Here is a 16,861-nt window from a genome sequence, read left to right as displayed (position 1 = left end):
CACTCTTATTAATTCACATATCAGTACCACTCTTATTAATTCACATATCAGTACCACTCTTATTGATACACCTATAAGTACCACTCTTATTAATTCACATATCAGTATCACTCTTATTAATTCACATATCAGTACCACTCTTATTAATTCACATATCAGTACCACTCTTATTAATACACCTATAGGTACCACTCTTATTAATTCACATGCCAGTATCACTCTTATTAATTCACATATAAGTACCACTCTTATTAATTCACATATCAGTATATATACCACTCTTATTGATACACCTATAAGTACCACTCATATTAACACACCTATCAGCACCACTCTTTTTAATACACCAATCTGTACCACTCATATTAACACACATATCAGTACCACTCTTATTGATACACCTATCAGTTTCACTCTTATTGATACACATATCAGTACCACTCTTATTAATTCACATATCAGTACCACTCTTATTAATTCACATATCAGTATATATACCACTCTTATTGATACACCTATAAGTACCACTCATATTAACACACCTATCAGCACCACTCTTTTTAATACACCAATCTGTACCACTCATATTAACACTCATATCAGTACCACTCTTATTGATACACCTACCAGTACCACTCTTATTAATACACATATCAGTACCACTCTTATTGATACACCTATTAGTACCACTCTTGACAAATTTTACCACCAGTAGGATTCAAACAACCTTAACATGTGGAAGGACATAGGGAAAATGACGTTTAAACCACAAAAATGCGTGAACATTTACATCAGTCGGAAAAAAGAATTTCCTTGAAAAACCGTATACTTATACCATTGACACAACTCGAAACAGTAAATTTTAGCATGTACTATGGGATAACCATTACACCAGACATATCTTTGCGCAAACATGTTATCAGTATATCGGCTAAAGTTTCGAGGCTGCTCGAAAAGCACGTTATAACAAGGTTTATCTCTTGTGTGGGCGGAAGAATTGTGTCTCGTTATTTATCATTACACGTCCATTCACTGATATTGATTTCAGATATAATTATCCGTTCTCTACTTGTTATGAAAGAAGACCGTAAGATTATTGGATATATGTCATTTCACACAAAGCTCAAACTCGTTTCATGGTTGTTATCTGTTTTTGGTTAATAAATGCGTGTCTATTTATGAAAATCAAAATAAAGAAATTCAAATAATTGGGTGTTTTGGTGGCGCAGTGGATTAAACACTCGTCTTTCATCAAAGCAGGCGACGTTCGCTTCCCCGATTGGACAAGAAAAGGGAGGGGGTTACCTGCCTAAGACCCCCTGTTCGCAAACAACGGGGCCCTCAAATATGATTAATATAAGTTGAAATTACTTGTTTCATAATTGTGGTAAATAATAAGTTTTTATTTAGAAACATAAATTGAGAATCATAATTATGATATCTCCGTACTTAGAACATTATAACTTTAGTTAGTTCATGCAGGACCTCTGTTCTCAGTTCATGTATGATCTATTTGTTTAGTTTATGTATAATATGTGCACTGAGTCAATAAATCGCATCTGTACTCAGTAAATGTAAATCTCTCTACTTAGTTTATGTATAATATGGGCACTGAGTCAATAAATGGTATATGTACTCAGTAAATGTAAATCTCTCTACTTAGTTTATATATAATATGTGCACTGAGTCAATAAGTGGTATATGTACTCAGTAAATGTAAATCTCTTTATTTAGTTCATGTATAATATGTGCACTGAGTCAATAAATGGTATCTGTACTCAGTAAATGTAAATCTCTCTACTTAGTTTATGTATAATATGTGCACTGAGTCAATAAATGGTATATGTACTCAGTAAATGTAAATCTCTCTACTTAGTTTATATATAATATGTGCACTGAGTCAATAAGTGGTATATGTACTCAGTAAATGTAAATCTCTTTATTTAGTTCATGTATAATATGTGCACTGAGTCAATAAATGGTATCTGTACTCAGTAAATGTAAATCTCTCTACTTAGTTTATGTATAATATGTGCACTGAGTCAATAAATGGTATCTGTACTCAGTAAATGTAAATCTCTCTACTTAGTTTATGTATAATATGTGCACTGAGTCAATAAATGGTATCTGTACTCAGTAAATGTAAATCTCTCTACTTAGTTTATGTATAATATGTGCACTGAGTCAATAAATGGTATCTGTACTCAGTAAATGTAAATCTCTCTACTTAGTTTATATATAATATGTGCAGTGAGTCAATAAGTGGTATATGTACTCAGTAAATGTAAATCTCTTTATTTAGTTCATGTATAATATGTGCACTGAGTCAATAAATGGTATCTGTACTCAGTAAATGTAAATCTCTCTACTTAGTTTATGTATAATATGTGCACTGAGTCAATAAATGGTATCTGTACTCAGTAAATGTAAATCTCTCTACTTAGTTTATGTATAATATGTGCACTGAGTCAATAAATGGTATCTGTACTCAGTAAATGTAAATCTCTCTACTTAGTTTATGTATAATATGTGCACTGAGTCAATAAATGGTATCTGTACTCAGTAAATGTAAATCTCTCTACTTAGTTTATGTATAATATGTGCACTGAGTCAATAAATGGTATCTGTACTCAGTAAATGTAAATCTCTCTACTTAGTTTATGTATAATATGTGCACTGAGTCAATAAATGGTATCTGTACTCAGTAAATGTAAATCTCTCTACTTAGTTTATGTATAATATGTGCACTGAGTCAATAAATGGTATCTGTACTCAGTAAATGTAAATCTCTCTACTTAGTTTATGTATAATATGTGCACTGAGTCAATAAATGGTATCTGTACTCAGTAAATGTAAATCTCTCTACTTAGTTTATGTATAATATGTGCACTGAGTCAATAAATGGTATCTGTACTCAGTAAATGTAAATCTCTCTACTTAGTTTATGTATAATATGTGCACTGAGTCAATAAATGGTATCTGTACTCAGTAAATGTAAATCTCTCTACTTAGTTTATGTATAATATGTGCACTGAGTCAATAAATGGTATCTGTACTCAGTAAATGTAAATCTCTCTACTTAGTTTATGTATAATATGTGCACTGAGTCAATAAATGGTATCTGTACTCAGTAAATGTAAATCTCTCTACTTAGTTTATGTATAATATGTGCACTGAGTCAATAAATGGTATCTGTACTCAGTAAATGTAAATCTCTCTACTTAGTTTATGTATAATATGTGCACTGAGTCAATAAATGGTATCTGTACTCAGTAAATGTAAATCTCTCTACTTAGTTTATGTATAATATGTGCACTGAGTCAATAAATGGTATCTGTACTCAGTAAATGTAAATCTCTCTACTTAGTTTATGTATAATATGTGCACTGAGTCAATAAATGGTATCTGTACTCAGTAAATGTAAATCTCTCTACTTAGTTTATGTATAATATGTGCACTGAGTCAATAAATGGTATCTGTACTCAGTAAATGTAAATCTCTCTACTTAGTTTATGTATAATATGTGCACTGAGTCAATAAATGGTATCTGTACTCAGTAAATGTAAATCTCTCTACTTAGTTTATATATAATATGTGCACTGAGTCAATAAGTGGTATATGTACTCAGTAAATGTAAATCTCTTTATTTAGTTCATGTATAATATGTGCACTGAGTCAATAAATGGTATCTGTACTCAGTAAATGTAAATCTCTCTACTTAGTTTATGTATAATATGTGCACTGAGTCAATAAATGGTATTTGTACTCAGTAAATGTAAATCTCTTTATTTAGTTTAAGTAAAATATGTGCACTGAGTCAATAAATGGTATCTGTACTCAGTAAATGTAAATCTCTCTACTTAGTTTATGTAAGATATGTGCACTGAGTCAATAAGTGGTATATTTCGTTCACTTCAAAGGCGCAATTACAGATAATTTATTCATTTTAAAAGAATAGATAAGAGGATGCGGTCACAAATAATTGATTTCCTTCATTATAATCCAACCAATGCTTTAGGAAATCAGCATGTGTAGCATCAATGTTCATGGGTGATTACATTCTCTTAAGCACTGGTTGTCGGCGACGAAAGAACGTAGTCAAACGAAATACTTCATCATTCAGTTGAACTGAACAAAATACCCGACAGCTTTGAGGTGACATTTAACAGAGAGATTTACGGATGTTTGATAGAACAACCTTGTCATCACTGTGCGCTTACATAGACTTGTTAAGTAAAACTGTTTTAGTCCCTTAGGTTCTTGTAATACATCATAACTGCATGTATTTATATTTCGTCTCTAGCATAACAATTCTATTTATGCTAACATTTTTATTTATGTTATCATTTCTATTAATGTTATCATTTGTATTTATGTTATCATTTCTATTAATGTTATCATTTCTATTAATGTTATCATTTCTATTTATGTTATCATTTCTATTAATGTTATCATTTCTATTTATGTTATCAACCAGGTAATTGTACGGAAGAGCATGAGGGCCATGGAGGGTAAAACATGTTTTTTCGTGTTAATGAAGATAATAACTCGAAATTTCGACTTACTAACTCGAAATTTCAAGATAATAACTCGAAATTTCAAGATAATAACTCGTTATTTTAAGATAATAACTCGAAATTTCCAGATAATAACTCGTTATTTTAAGATAATAACTCGAAATTTCCAGATAATAACTCGAAATTTCGACTTACTAACTAGAAATTTCAAGACAATAACCCGACATTTCAAGATAATAATTCAAAATTTCAAGATAATAACTCGAAATTTCAAGATAATAACTCGTTATTTTAAGATAATAACTCGAAATTTCCAGATAATAACTCGTTATTTTAAGATAATAACTCGAAATTTCCAGATAATAACTCGAAATTTCGACTTACTAACTAGAAATTTCAAGACAATAACCCGACATTTCAAGATAATAATTCAAAATTTCAAGATAATTACTCGAAATTTCAAGATAATAACTCGAAATTTCGACTAACTAACTCGAAATTTCAAGATAAGGATTTTTATAAAGTGGTGCGACCTGGCGTTTAGGAAGGTGGTCCAGGGGCGAAGCAACGCCGGGGCTTAGGGGGGAGGGAGGGGAACGATGCCTCCCGAAGCTGTAGGAATACAAATAAATGAATACTTATTTTTGGATATTTTTCTTAATATGAGCATGCATGGTCAATACAGATATACTGGTTTAGCCTAAAACGCAAAGCCCATCTAGAAGATTCATATTACCCATGATTGGAATCTAGAAGCGCTTTGGTGCAATCTTGGGCATTTTAAAATGTATTAAAGCTTAATAATTTAACACAACTTGATTTACTTTGGATATTATTTAAAGCAGATTCTGCCCAATTCGGTCTTTGTGTAAACCGGCCAAATTTAGTCTTTAATTATTTTACATCATTGATTAAACTCAGGAAAATTATTCATGTACAGTATTTAATATACTTTCTGTTAATCTACATCACGTTCTGCTCTAATTTTGTTCATTTCCAACTTTCACTAACAAAAATTACAAAGAAATAGATAATATTCACAAGAGATATTCGTTTGCAATTTCAATTATCGCCATCGATATGAAAAATAATTATAAAAATAATGTATTATGATGTTCAGGAGAGTTGAAAATGACTGGTCAACTCTGAACTTTCCTGTCTGGTAATAAGGATTGACATAGAATAGAACGTGTTTTGATGCCGGTTCACAGAGGGTATATTTATTAATTTTAAGAAGATATTAGACCAGGAAACAGAGCCGGTTTACAGAATGAATTCGAAGTTAAAGTTATAAAATTAAAAAACCAAATACGTTTTCCGGTTTACACAATGGTCCAGATTGAACAGATTCTGGTTTGAACAGTTATTAATTTTGAGTTATTATCGTGAAATGTCGAGTTAGTAATTCGAATTTTCGAGTTATTATCTTGAAATTTCGAGTTATTATCTTGAAATTTTGAGTTACCTCCGTATAACTGCCACACCATTCGACAACACAGCCTCGTACACAAAGGTGTAGCAGGCTGCTTAACGTGACATTCCACACCAGAGCCTAGTAAACAAAGTTGTAGCAGGCTACTTTACGTGACATTCCACATCATAGCCTAGTAAACAAAGTTGTAGCAGGCTACTTTACGTGACATTCCACACCAGAGCCTAGTAAACAAAGTTGTAGCAGGCTACTTTACGTGACATTCCACATCATAGCCTAGTAAACAAAGTTGTAGCAGGCTACTTTACGTGACATTCCACACCAGAGCCTAGTAAACAAAGTTGTAGCAGGCTACTTTACGTGACATTCCACATCATAGCCTAGTAAACAAAGTTGTAGCAGGCTACTTTACGTGACATTCCACACCAGAGCCTAGTAAACAAAGTTGTAGCAGGCTACTTTACGTGACATTCCACATCATAGCCTAGTAAACAAAGTTGTAGCAGGCTACTTTACGTGACATTCCACACCAGAGCCTAGTAAACAAAGTTGTAGCAGGCTACTTTACGTGACATTCCACATCATAGCCTAGTAAACAAAGTTGTAGCAGGCTACTTTACGTGACATTCCACACCAGAGCCTAGTAAACAAAGTTGTAGCAGGCTACTTTACGTGACATTCCACATCATAGCCTAGTAAACAAAGTTGTAGCAGGCTACTTTACGTGACATTCCACACCAGAGCCTAGTAAACAAAGTTGTAGCAGGCTACTTTACGTGACATTCCACATCATAGCCTAGTAAACAAAGTTGTAGCAGGCTACTTTACGTGACATTCCACACCAGAGCCTAGTAAACAAAGTTGTAGCAGGCTACTTTACGTGACATTCCACACCAGAGCCTAGTAAACAAAGTTGTAGCAGGCTACTTTACGTGACATTCCACACCAGAGCCTAGTAAACAAAGTTGTAGCAGGCTACTTTACGTGACATTCCACACTATAGCCTAGTACACAAAAGTGTAGGAGGCTGCTTTACGTTACATTCGACACCATTGTTTTGGAACTGTACTATATTACTATATAGTATCAACATTTAAAATAACAAATTAAGTAATACCATAAATTTTAACGCATAATATACTATTATGAATTTAAACCGTGAAAAATTGTATACAGTAAAACCCCGCTAACTCTAACGTGTAGGGTCCAGATCAATAGTTCGGGGAATGCATGGTGTTCGAGGAATACATGGTATTTGACGAATCCAAGGTTCGACCGACATCGTCAATGTTTGTTCAGGTTGGACGACAGATAGTACGAGCACTGCAATTATCGCGGATAGTAGATGAGAGAAGAATAAAAGTTTAATAAAGATGACAACTTTTAATAAGTTATAAAAATAGATGAACAATGAAATCATGTAGCCATCAGTATTAAGAAAGGAAATAAACTAAAAGAGCTGCATGTGTTTCGTACTTGGCGTTTTGACATAGTCTGCCATACTGCAATCACACACACGCGGGTGTGTCTACCTGCTCGACGAATGGATAGGTAAATTCAGATTCAGATTCTTTATTTCCTTGTGTTTTACAACGCATCGGAGAGAAGACATTACATATACAGGTTTTTTTAAGTACCCTAATTCACTGGTCGGAGATTATCTCTCCAACACCTGACACTCCTTCATTTGTAATTCAATAATTCATACATTGATATCATATACACTACTTCATTGGCAATTCAATAATTCATACATTGATATCATATACTCTACTCCTTTGTAATTCAATAATTCATACATTGATATCATATACACTACTTCATTGGCAATTCAATAATTCATACATTGATATCATATACACTCCTTCATTTGTAATTCAATAATTCATACATTGATATCATATACACTCCTTCATTGGTAATTCAATAATTCATACATTGATATCATATACACTACTTCATTGGTAATTCAATAATTCATACATTGATATCATATACACTACTTCATTGGTAATTCAATAATTCATACATTGATATCATATACACTACTTCATTGGTAATTCAATAATTCATACATTGATATCATATACACTACTTCATTGGTAATTCAATAATTCATACATTGATATCATATACACTACTTCATTGGTAATTCAATAATTCATACATTGATATCATATACACTACTTCATTGGTAATTCAATAATTCATACATTGATATCATATACACTACTTCATTGGTAATTCAATAATTCATACATTGATATCATATACACTACTTCATTGGTAATTCAATAATTCATACATTGATATCATATACACTACTTCATTGGTAATTCAATAATTCATACATTGATATCATATACACTACTTCATTGGTAATTCAATAATTCATACATTGATATCATATACACTACTTCATTGGTAATTCAATAATTCATACATTGATATCATATACACTACTTCATTGGTAATTCAATAATTCATACATTGATATCATATACACTACTTCATTGGTAATTCAATAATTCATACATTGATATCATATACACTACTTCATTGGTAATTCAATAATTCATACATTGATATCATATACACTACTTCAGTGGTAATTCAATAGTTCATACATTGATATCATATACACTACTTCATTGGTAATTCAATAATTCATACATTGATATCATACACACTACTTCATTGGTAATTCGATAATTCATACATTGATATCATATACACTACCTCATTTGTAATTCAATAATTCATACATTGATATCATACACACTACTTCATTGGTAATTCAATAATTCATACAATGATATCATATACACTACTTCATTGGTAATTCAATAATTCATACATCGATATCATATACACTACTTCATTTCTAATTCAATAATTCATACATTGATATCATATACACTACTTCCTGATATATCAGTATTCCAAATGTTCGTAAACTAGCACAGTTACATGGCTTAGCATTCCATGTATCAGTACAATCAAGAAGATATTCTTTCAGGTATATCCGACAAAGTAATTAAAAAATACATATATATGTCGATATGTCTCTCTTTTTAATAGTTAAGAGCACTACATTTAAAATATGTAAAAACATTAAAACAAACATGCCCATTAAATTTGAAAGGGGAAAAAAAGAAAAACAAACAGACGGACAAGGTTGATTTCATAAAAAGGTACATATTTGAAACCTTGAAACATCTCTTACTACTTATTAAAATGCAGAAATATACTGGAGTAAATTCAGCCGTACTGAGCTAAATATTGACAAATGAAGATAACGAATTCAAAACATATCTTATTTTTGTTTTCTACAAGTATGTAGATCAATGTTGCTCTCGCTGAGTTGCTCATGGTGTTCTCAGTCTACATTCAGCTTACACTATACAACGGCAGATCGTTAATCTGCTATTATTCCATCTATCGGCTGAAATTTCATGTGTTTTTGTTTTCTATACCATAAGATGTTATGTTGTAATGTAGCAACTTTAAGATCTATTTGTTAAAGCGCAATTGGTTGTTCAATTGACTGAAAGTGTTTAGAAATAAACCAATGATCAACTCAAACCATCCTTGAGGCTAAGCTATATATCCATATGCGGTGTGACCTGTTCATTGTGTTGTCTGTATTTAAAACGCTAAGTGCATTATGTTTAAACCAACTATATTTACAAATTATCGTAGAGCTTTTTCTTTCATTTTTGCAAAAGAACTACTCATTGTTTCATCAATTTTCTTGGATTTCATATTATATCAAATTGAATAAAATTAAAGAATACCTGCGTTTACAAATTTGCGGATGTATGATTGTGGTTTTATCGTTGCAAATATAAATTTGCAGCATGTTAACGCCCAGTTTACTTGTAACATCAATCAGCCAACCTAGACTGGATTCAGGGATTCAGGGACATGCGTCATACTGTAGACATACCATATTCAAGGCGCTTGAACAATAAAGGAATAAAAGCACCCCACCGCCATATACATGACGCATGACCTGAGTGTTAAGCATTTCTCAATGAATATTAACATCGGTAAAACAATCATAGCAGTGTTTCACATGGTTCTGCTTTTCTCGCCACACTTGCATCATATAAGCATCAATTGGACAGCTTTGTTAATTTTAAAGATATGCAAATTCAGGGTTTCATAATACCAAACATAATAATTCGTCAAATCAGTCTTTGAAATTAAAAATGTCATAAATGTTGTTAAAATGTTATGCAATGAACATCGAAGTGAAATAGTAAATGCAAAAACGATACTTTAATTTAATAATTGTAACGAAATTTAAAAGAGAGATTGAGACGATGCGTTAAGGATGTAATTTTAGTCGAGATTATGAGTAAATCACAATGTCTGTTTTACCGGTACAACAATAACCTTACTTACTATGCCCCTGATGGTCCAAGTTGTCCCGTCAATAAGAGTACCATGGCGATCAGGAAGGGAGTTCCAAACGTCCATAGCAACAAACGCCAATCACGCTTTCCAAAGTCAATGTTCTTTCCAAAATATATCAGTACAAACACGTTGATGGCTACAGCATTGACCATCAAAGTTTGAGCGAACACGAACTCGACAATGTTGACACTGTAAAACTTGCAGAGAGAGGCTGGTTTGACGTGGTCTTGAGTCAGAATGATGTGAAGATGGTCAAGCGAATGGCAGATGTTGAAACAGGCATCGCACATAGCAAGATAGACGACAACCCTCTCGCTTTTTGACCAGGTGAAGAATGTCCGCAATCCATGTTGTTTTACGGAAGCTATTATAATGAACAGGGCAGAACACAAACTCAGAAAAATGCATGTTATCGCCAATATATGAAGCGCATAAAACGAGCCATTGTCAAGACCAAACACGGGTAGATCATATCCATTTTCGTAAGTCATTTTAAAAGTGTTTCGTATTAAAACAAAAGATAAAAAAAAAAATCTGAAGAAACCGAAACTGTACACTGCAAAACACGGAAACTGATGTGTTGATTTTCACAACAAGACACGCATCAGGTAACTCGATGCCAGCAAGTATCACTATAAATATCGTCATATAATTTAACACGTGAAGTAGTAGGTATCGATCCGTTATAGCTGGGATCAAAGCCCAGCCTATCAACAGTCCTCAGCTTCATGAAACTTCATTGATTGTTACGAGTATTGTATCGTGTTTACGAGTATTGTATCATGTTTACGAGTATTGTATCTTGTTTACGAGTATTGTATCGTGTTTACGAGTATTGTATCATGTTTACGAGTATTGTATCTAGTTTACGAGTATTGTATCGTGTTTACGAGTATTGTATCGTGTTTACGAGTATTGTATCGTGTTAACGAGTATTGTATCGTGTTTACGAGTATTGTATCATGTTTACGAGTATTCTATCGTGTTTACGAGTATTGTACCTTGTATACAGGTATCTTATCGGGTTTGTATCTTGTTTACGAGTATTGTATTGTGTTAACGAGTGTTGTATCATGTTAACGGGTATTCTATCGTGTTTACGAGTATTGTATTGTGTTAACGAGTGTTGTATCAGGTTAACGGGTATTCTATCGTGTTTACGAGTATTGTACAGCGTTAAGTATTGTATTCTGCTTACAGGGTTAATATCGTGTTTTCGAGTATTGTATCGTGATTTCGGGTATTATTATTGGTCGTTCTTACAAGAATTGTAGCGAACTTTCTTTCAATTTTTAAGGTTATAACATTGTAGAAAAGCAAGATTCAGTAGTTCTATAGACGACTACCACAGGGGGGGGGGTATATCTTCATATCTTCGTCTTTGACCAAAAGGACAAGTTGAACATGGGTGTGGGATACCTTTAGCTTATAAAGTGAGTTTTAACCACTTAATTAACACATTGAGTACGTTTGAAAGATTATTTTTTCAAGTGATTACTTTTACAAGCAATCAAAATAAAACCAACTCGAACCATACCATAATACTGGTTGTAATGGATAATATCAATTTAGAAAAGATGATATCGCTTTTATAATGTAATACACTGTATGTAAATTAGCAAGCGTATCGGTTCAAACAAATCCTGCGCGACCTGCCTTCATATTTTAACTCCTGAAAATGTTATAAATTGTAGAAGTAAGTTTTACACTTAATGCCATTGTTAACTCTATTTAGTTAATTTCAAATTAAAATAGAAAATCTGCATAAAGCTCGCTTTCTTTTTGAAAATTAATGAAGAATTTGAGTTAAACAAATAAAGTTAATTAAAGTCATCCATTATGCCTCTATTTGTGATGGTGTTTTACACTGGAAAGAACCCCGAGTGTACGATGGATATCACCATTATAGTACTGGTAAACAACTGAAGGCGAATTAAACACAGAAAAAATCCGTTCTAAAACGAGAGAGAGGGCGTCTTAATCAGCGGTATATTACGGCTTACAGCAAATTTTAAAATCTAAAATGAATTAAAAAAAAAATGAATTTCATCTCCACGAAAGATCAGGACAGTTTTCTCGCANCCCCCCCCCAAGTAAATAGAGAGAAAAAACATAAAATCAGATTAGATCCAACCTGTTGAAAATGACGTAATGGCACAACACCAATAAGCACGTAAATTATAAATACCAATGAGTAAGGTCATCAAAAACGTTCAAACAACGTTAGAATGCCTGAGTTAGATTCTTCACTACTGGAGGTGTTTGCACCCTCTCTACACAGCTCTTGGAGTGCGCCACATTTTATGTAGTGTCGACACTTTTGCGCCCCGTCATCGTCTGTATTTGAACGAACTTTTGTATCAATTATTGAACGCTGCAATCAATGCGTACTTTAATTTCACCATTTCTATCATTTGTACGCTCGTTGTATCATTGTAATACAATCTCCCTTTACGTGTCATTTGTAATGTCCTATTGACGCGAACCTGTCCTTTCATAAGTGGGTCCCCGCGTACATACAAATAGTTTACATACATGTTCTTCAAATTCCTTTGTTGATATCATGTCGTATCGCATTCTTTCTCCGAACTCTTATTTCACAACAAACGTTCATTGGTTATAATATATTGTTGAAAACGCCTGTGCGTTTTCCGCCCTCCCCGACTCTCGGAAAAATCACATATCTGTCAAGCTTGTTCTCAATACACCATTACATGAGTAGCCATGGCTGATTGAGACATGAGGACAGAACACACTCGATTAGAGTCTAGTAGTCCCCTATATATCCTGAAATGAACAATTGAAGAACAATAATCGTTTACTTAAAATCGCCACAGTGTGACATCTCAGAACCTAGCTGAGAATACAACCAAACTAGTGATCAACACTTACTTTAAGGGGGAAATCCGCCTGTTTTGAAGGAATATCGTTTTTATATAATATTCGCACATGATGGTCATAATTCCTTATACCTATTAGCTCTTTTACCATAATGATAATAATGATAATATACAACATTTATGTAGCGCCCTATTACTAAAATTACTCTAAAGCGCTTTACAACATATGGATAATAGTATTAGCTATAATTGTGAAACAAAAACAAATACTTACAGTCACTTTTATACATTAAGCAAGCAGATAATCATCGCAATGTGCACATAAATGAATAAAAAAAAGGTGGTATTTACATGACGTCTTTGCAAAGAGAATGAAATGCAGATGTAAAAAGGTGAGTTTTGATGTCCCTCTTGAATTTGGCAAGGGTATTTGACTTTCTTATAGCAGATGGTGAGCTATTCCACAACGTGGCCAAAACCCTCCCAAAGGACCGGTTTCCATAGGTCACAGTACAAGATTTTGGGAAACACAACAATGATTCAGACTCCGACCGCAGTGATCGTGACGGCTGATGCAGAGTAACAAGCTCCTGGGCAGTTGTTCCATTCAGTGCCTTGTATTTTGTACTGCGACCTGTACCGTACAGGTAACGAGTGCAATGAATATAGCACAGGTGTGATGTGCTCTCTCTCTCTCTCTTTCGAGTACGAGAAACCAGCCGTGCTGCAGTGTTCTGGGCCCTCTACAGATGACTAGTTAGCTTTTCAGATATACCACAGAGCAGGGCGTTACCATAATCCAACCGAGAGGTAACAAGTGAATGCACCAAAATATTGCATGCATCTGAAGTTATAAACTGCCGGATACAGTCGATGTTCATGATCTGATAGTAACAGGATTTGGCAATAGCGTTCTATCAAAGTATACACCTAGGTTTTTAACATCTGGGAGAGTCTCTATAGTTCTGGCACCGACCTTGAGCTGGAGAGCCATTGTTTGCTGACACATTGAGGAAAAGATGATTAGTTCCGTCTTTTCCTGATTAAGCTTTATTTATTCATTATTAATTTATCTGTTTATTTGTCAGACAAGCTTTCAGATTTTCTGAAATTGTATCCCAACTGTCCTGTGGTTTGATGACCATGTGCATTTGTGTGCCATCAGCATAGCAATGATAGCGAAGGCTATGGCGACCACAGATCTCTCCGATCGGTTTGCAGTACAGGTAATATTTTGTGGTCCTAACACCGACCCTGGAGGAACCCCGAAATCTGGTACTTTACCATGTGAGGTGGTAGATCCGATGGCAGCACACTGTCATTGTTCACTCAGATAAGACTGTATCAGCATAGTACGGTATCAGTCACTCCATAAGAGTACTCCAGACGTTTATAAAGTATGCCTTGGTCGATGACGTCAAATGCAGCTGACAAGTTCAGCATGACAATCACCACTCTGCACCTGTTATCCAATGCAGAAGCTATGTCAGTATGTACAGGTAGGAGGGCCATCCCAGTAGAGTGTTCCATGCGGTAGGCCGATTACAGGTTGTCATGAAGACTGTTTGCATGGATATGAACCTCTAAACGCCGGGACATAACATTTTCAAAGATCTTAGACAGAAAAGACAGATTTGATACTGGGCGGTAGTTCTTCAACTCCTCCTTGTCCATTCCAGGCTTCTTCAACAATGGTCGACCATGACCGCTGGCTACTAAAAACCAAACTTTAGAAGCTTTGACCACTAATGACAGGATCAATCTTCATTCCTTTATATTTCGTTCTCTTTCCTCCCTTAACGGAATGGGTATGCGATAAACAATATGTCTCGAGTTGAGAAGGCGCCGGGTAATTCAAATTGCACGTTATTGTTCTAGTATGTTTTCCCTGCATTGCCTTCCTCACTGTGCTATGGAAGCATTCAATGCGTTGAATTAATTGTACGTTTGTCTCGAATGTGATGTGACTTCTATATTTCCACCTGACGATATTTGAATGTTTATTAATTTATGTCATAATATTTTTTCGGAACAGCTACCTGTTTTATGTTTATTCACGATCATGTCTATTTCTAAGATCGATGGTTTTAAATTTTTAGGGGCGGGGGAAGGAAAGTCGGCATCAGATCCGCGCTATCACAAGGAGGCAAGTACACCAACATACCCTATATCCGGCACACATACACACATGCGCGCTTACACAACACATGAAGGGACATCCTTAAATAACCTTAGCTGTTAATAGGACGTTAAACAAAATAAAACCAACCCACTACGCCAAAAAAATAATATACAAGTATTCATTCGGCATAATTGTAAGGTGGTAGGGCCAAAATTCTTGACATTAAAAGTTTGCTCGGCATCGCTCATATATCCCCCAAATAGCACCACCTATCTTTTGGATTTAAATGTGCTCGGCAGGAAAGGTGGCATGCACGCCCCCTTGCATCCAAAGAGATACTTCGAGCATTTTTGCGCTGGCACACGATTTGTTTAAGCATAATAGATAAAGGGAACATTTCTGTAATGGTTTAGAAGTTAAATTAACAATCAGAAAACAAAGTAACTTAACAGTCCATCTTATTGGATTGACTTCACGGCTAGAATTTGTCAGGGTTCAATACTTTGACTTTTACTATTTTAAAAAATCATTATCAATTATCAATCATAATAATTATGCAATTCGATTTTACGATCTCACAAAATTTCAATCGGTAGCATTATAAAACTTGTTTTAATTTTTTTGGCTTGTAGCACTACAGTAGAATATAGTTAAGATTTATGTGATATCATTCCTTGAAATATATCCACAAACTTAACCAACATACAAAAACTCAATTCGATTTTACGATCTCTCAAAATTTCAATCGGTAGCATTATAAAACTTGTTTTAATTTTTTTGTCTTGTAGCACTACAGTAGAATATAGTTAAGATTTATGTGATATCATTCCTTGAAATATATCCACAAACTTAACCAACATACAAAAACTCAATTCGATTTTACGATCTCTCAAAATTTCAATCGGTAGCATTATAAAACTTGTTTTAATTTTTTTGGCTTGTAGCACTACAGTAGAATATAGTTAAGATTTATGTAATATCATTCCTTGAAATATATCCACAAACTTAACCTGTTAATTTGGTTGCAATTATTGTTTATGAGGATACAAGACTAGCATGCTTAGAAAACATACATATCGAAGCTTGATAGAAAAATAAGGATGTTAACACGATATCATACCTTCTTAAATAATATTTTATTAGATTTGTTTTTGTCAAAATACGTCATCGTATCTATGATACCATACACCACAATCATTCTTGTAGCTTAAGTAAAGTTTCAACCATCGATTGAAACAAAAGCTGTAATGAATGTGAAAAACTTACGTACATTTCAGGGTACTTCTTTTTTTTCCTTATACATTGTATATATTGAATAAGTTTAAACTGAAGTACGCTTTAAGTGTTTTTAAGTTCCGTAATTTAAACACCATGACACGTCGATCTAATTCATTCCGTTTTATTCAATACATTCGTTCTATTTTATCATATTTCTAAAGCATTGGGTTCGTTCATACGAGTGTTCATGAAATAGAAAAAAAAATCATTAATATCATAATAAGGTCGGCTATCTTCAATTACCAGCGAC

At 33.7% G+C, this 16,861-nt stretch overlaps 1 protein-coding gene across 1 annotated transcript in view; it reads right to left on the bottom strand.

Annotated features, from left to right (window-relative positions):
- The window catches only part of LOC110442214, a 25,168-nt gene extending 14,306 nt beyond the window's left edge, over nt 1-10,862 (bottom strand). The window contains exon 1 of the mRNA XM_021485707.1: nt 10,360-10,862. Within this exon, the coding sequence (XP_021341382.1) occupies nt 10,360-10,862 (503 nt within the window). The remainder of the gene's footprint in view (nt 1-10,359) is intronic.
- Nucleotides 10,863-16,861: the final 5,999 nt, after the last annotated feature.

The sequence above is a fragment of the Mizuhopecten yessoensis genome, unplaced genomic scaffold (assembly GCF_002113885.1).
Source record: "Mizuhopecten yessoensis strain PY_sf001 unplaced genomic scaffold, ASM211388v2 scaffold716229, whole genome shotgun sequence".
NCBI classification, from domain to species: domain Eukaryota; kingdom Metazoa; phylum Mollusca; class Bivalvia; order Pectinida; family Pectinidae; genus Mizuhopecten; species Mizuhopecten yessoensis.
This window is presented reverse-complemented; position numbering and strand designations above follow the sequence as displayed.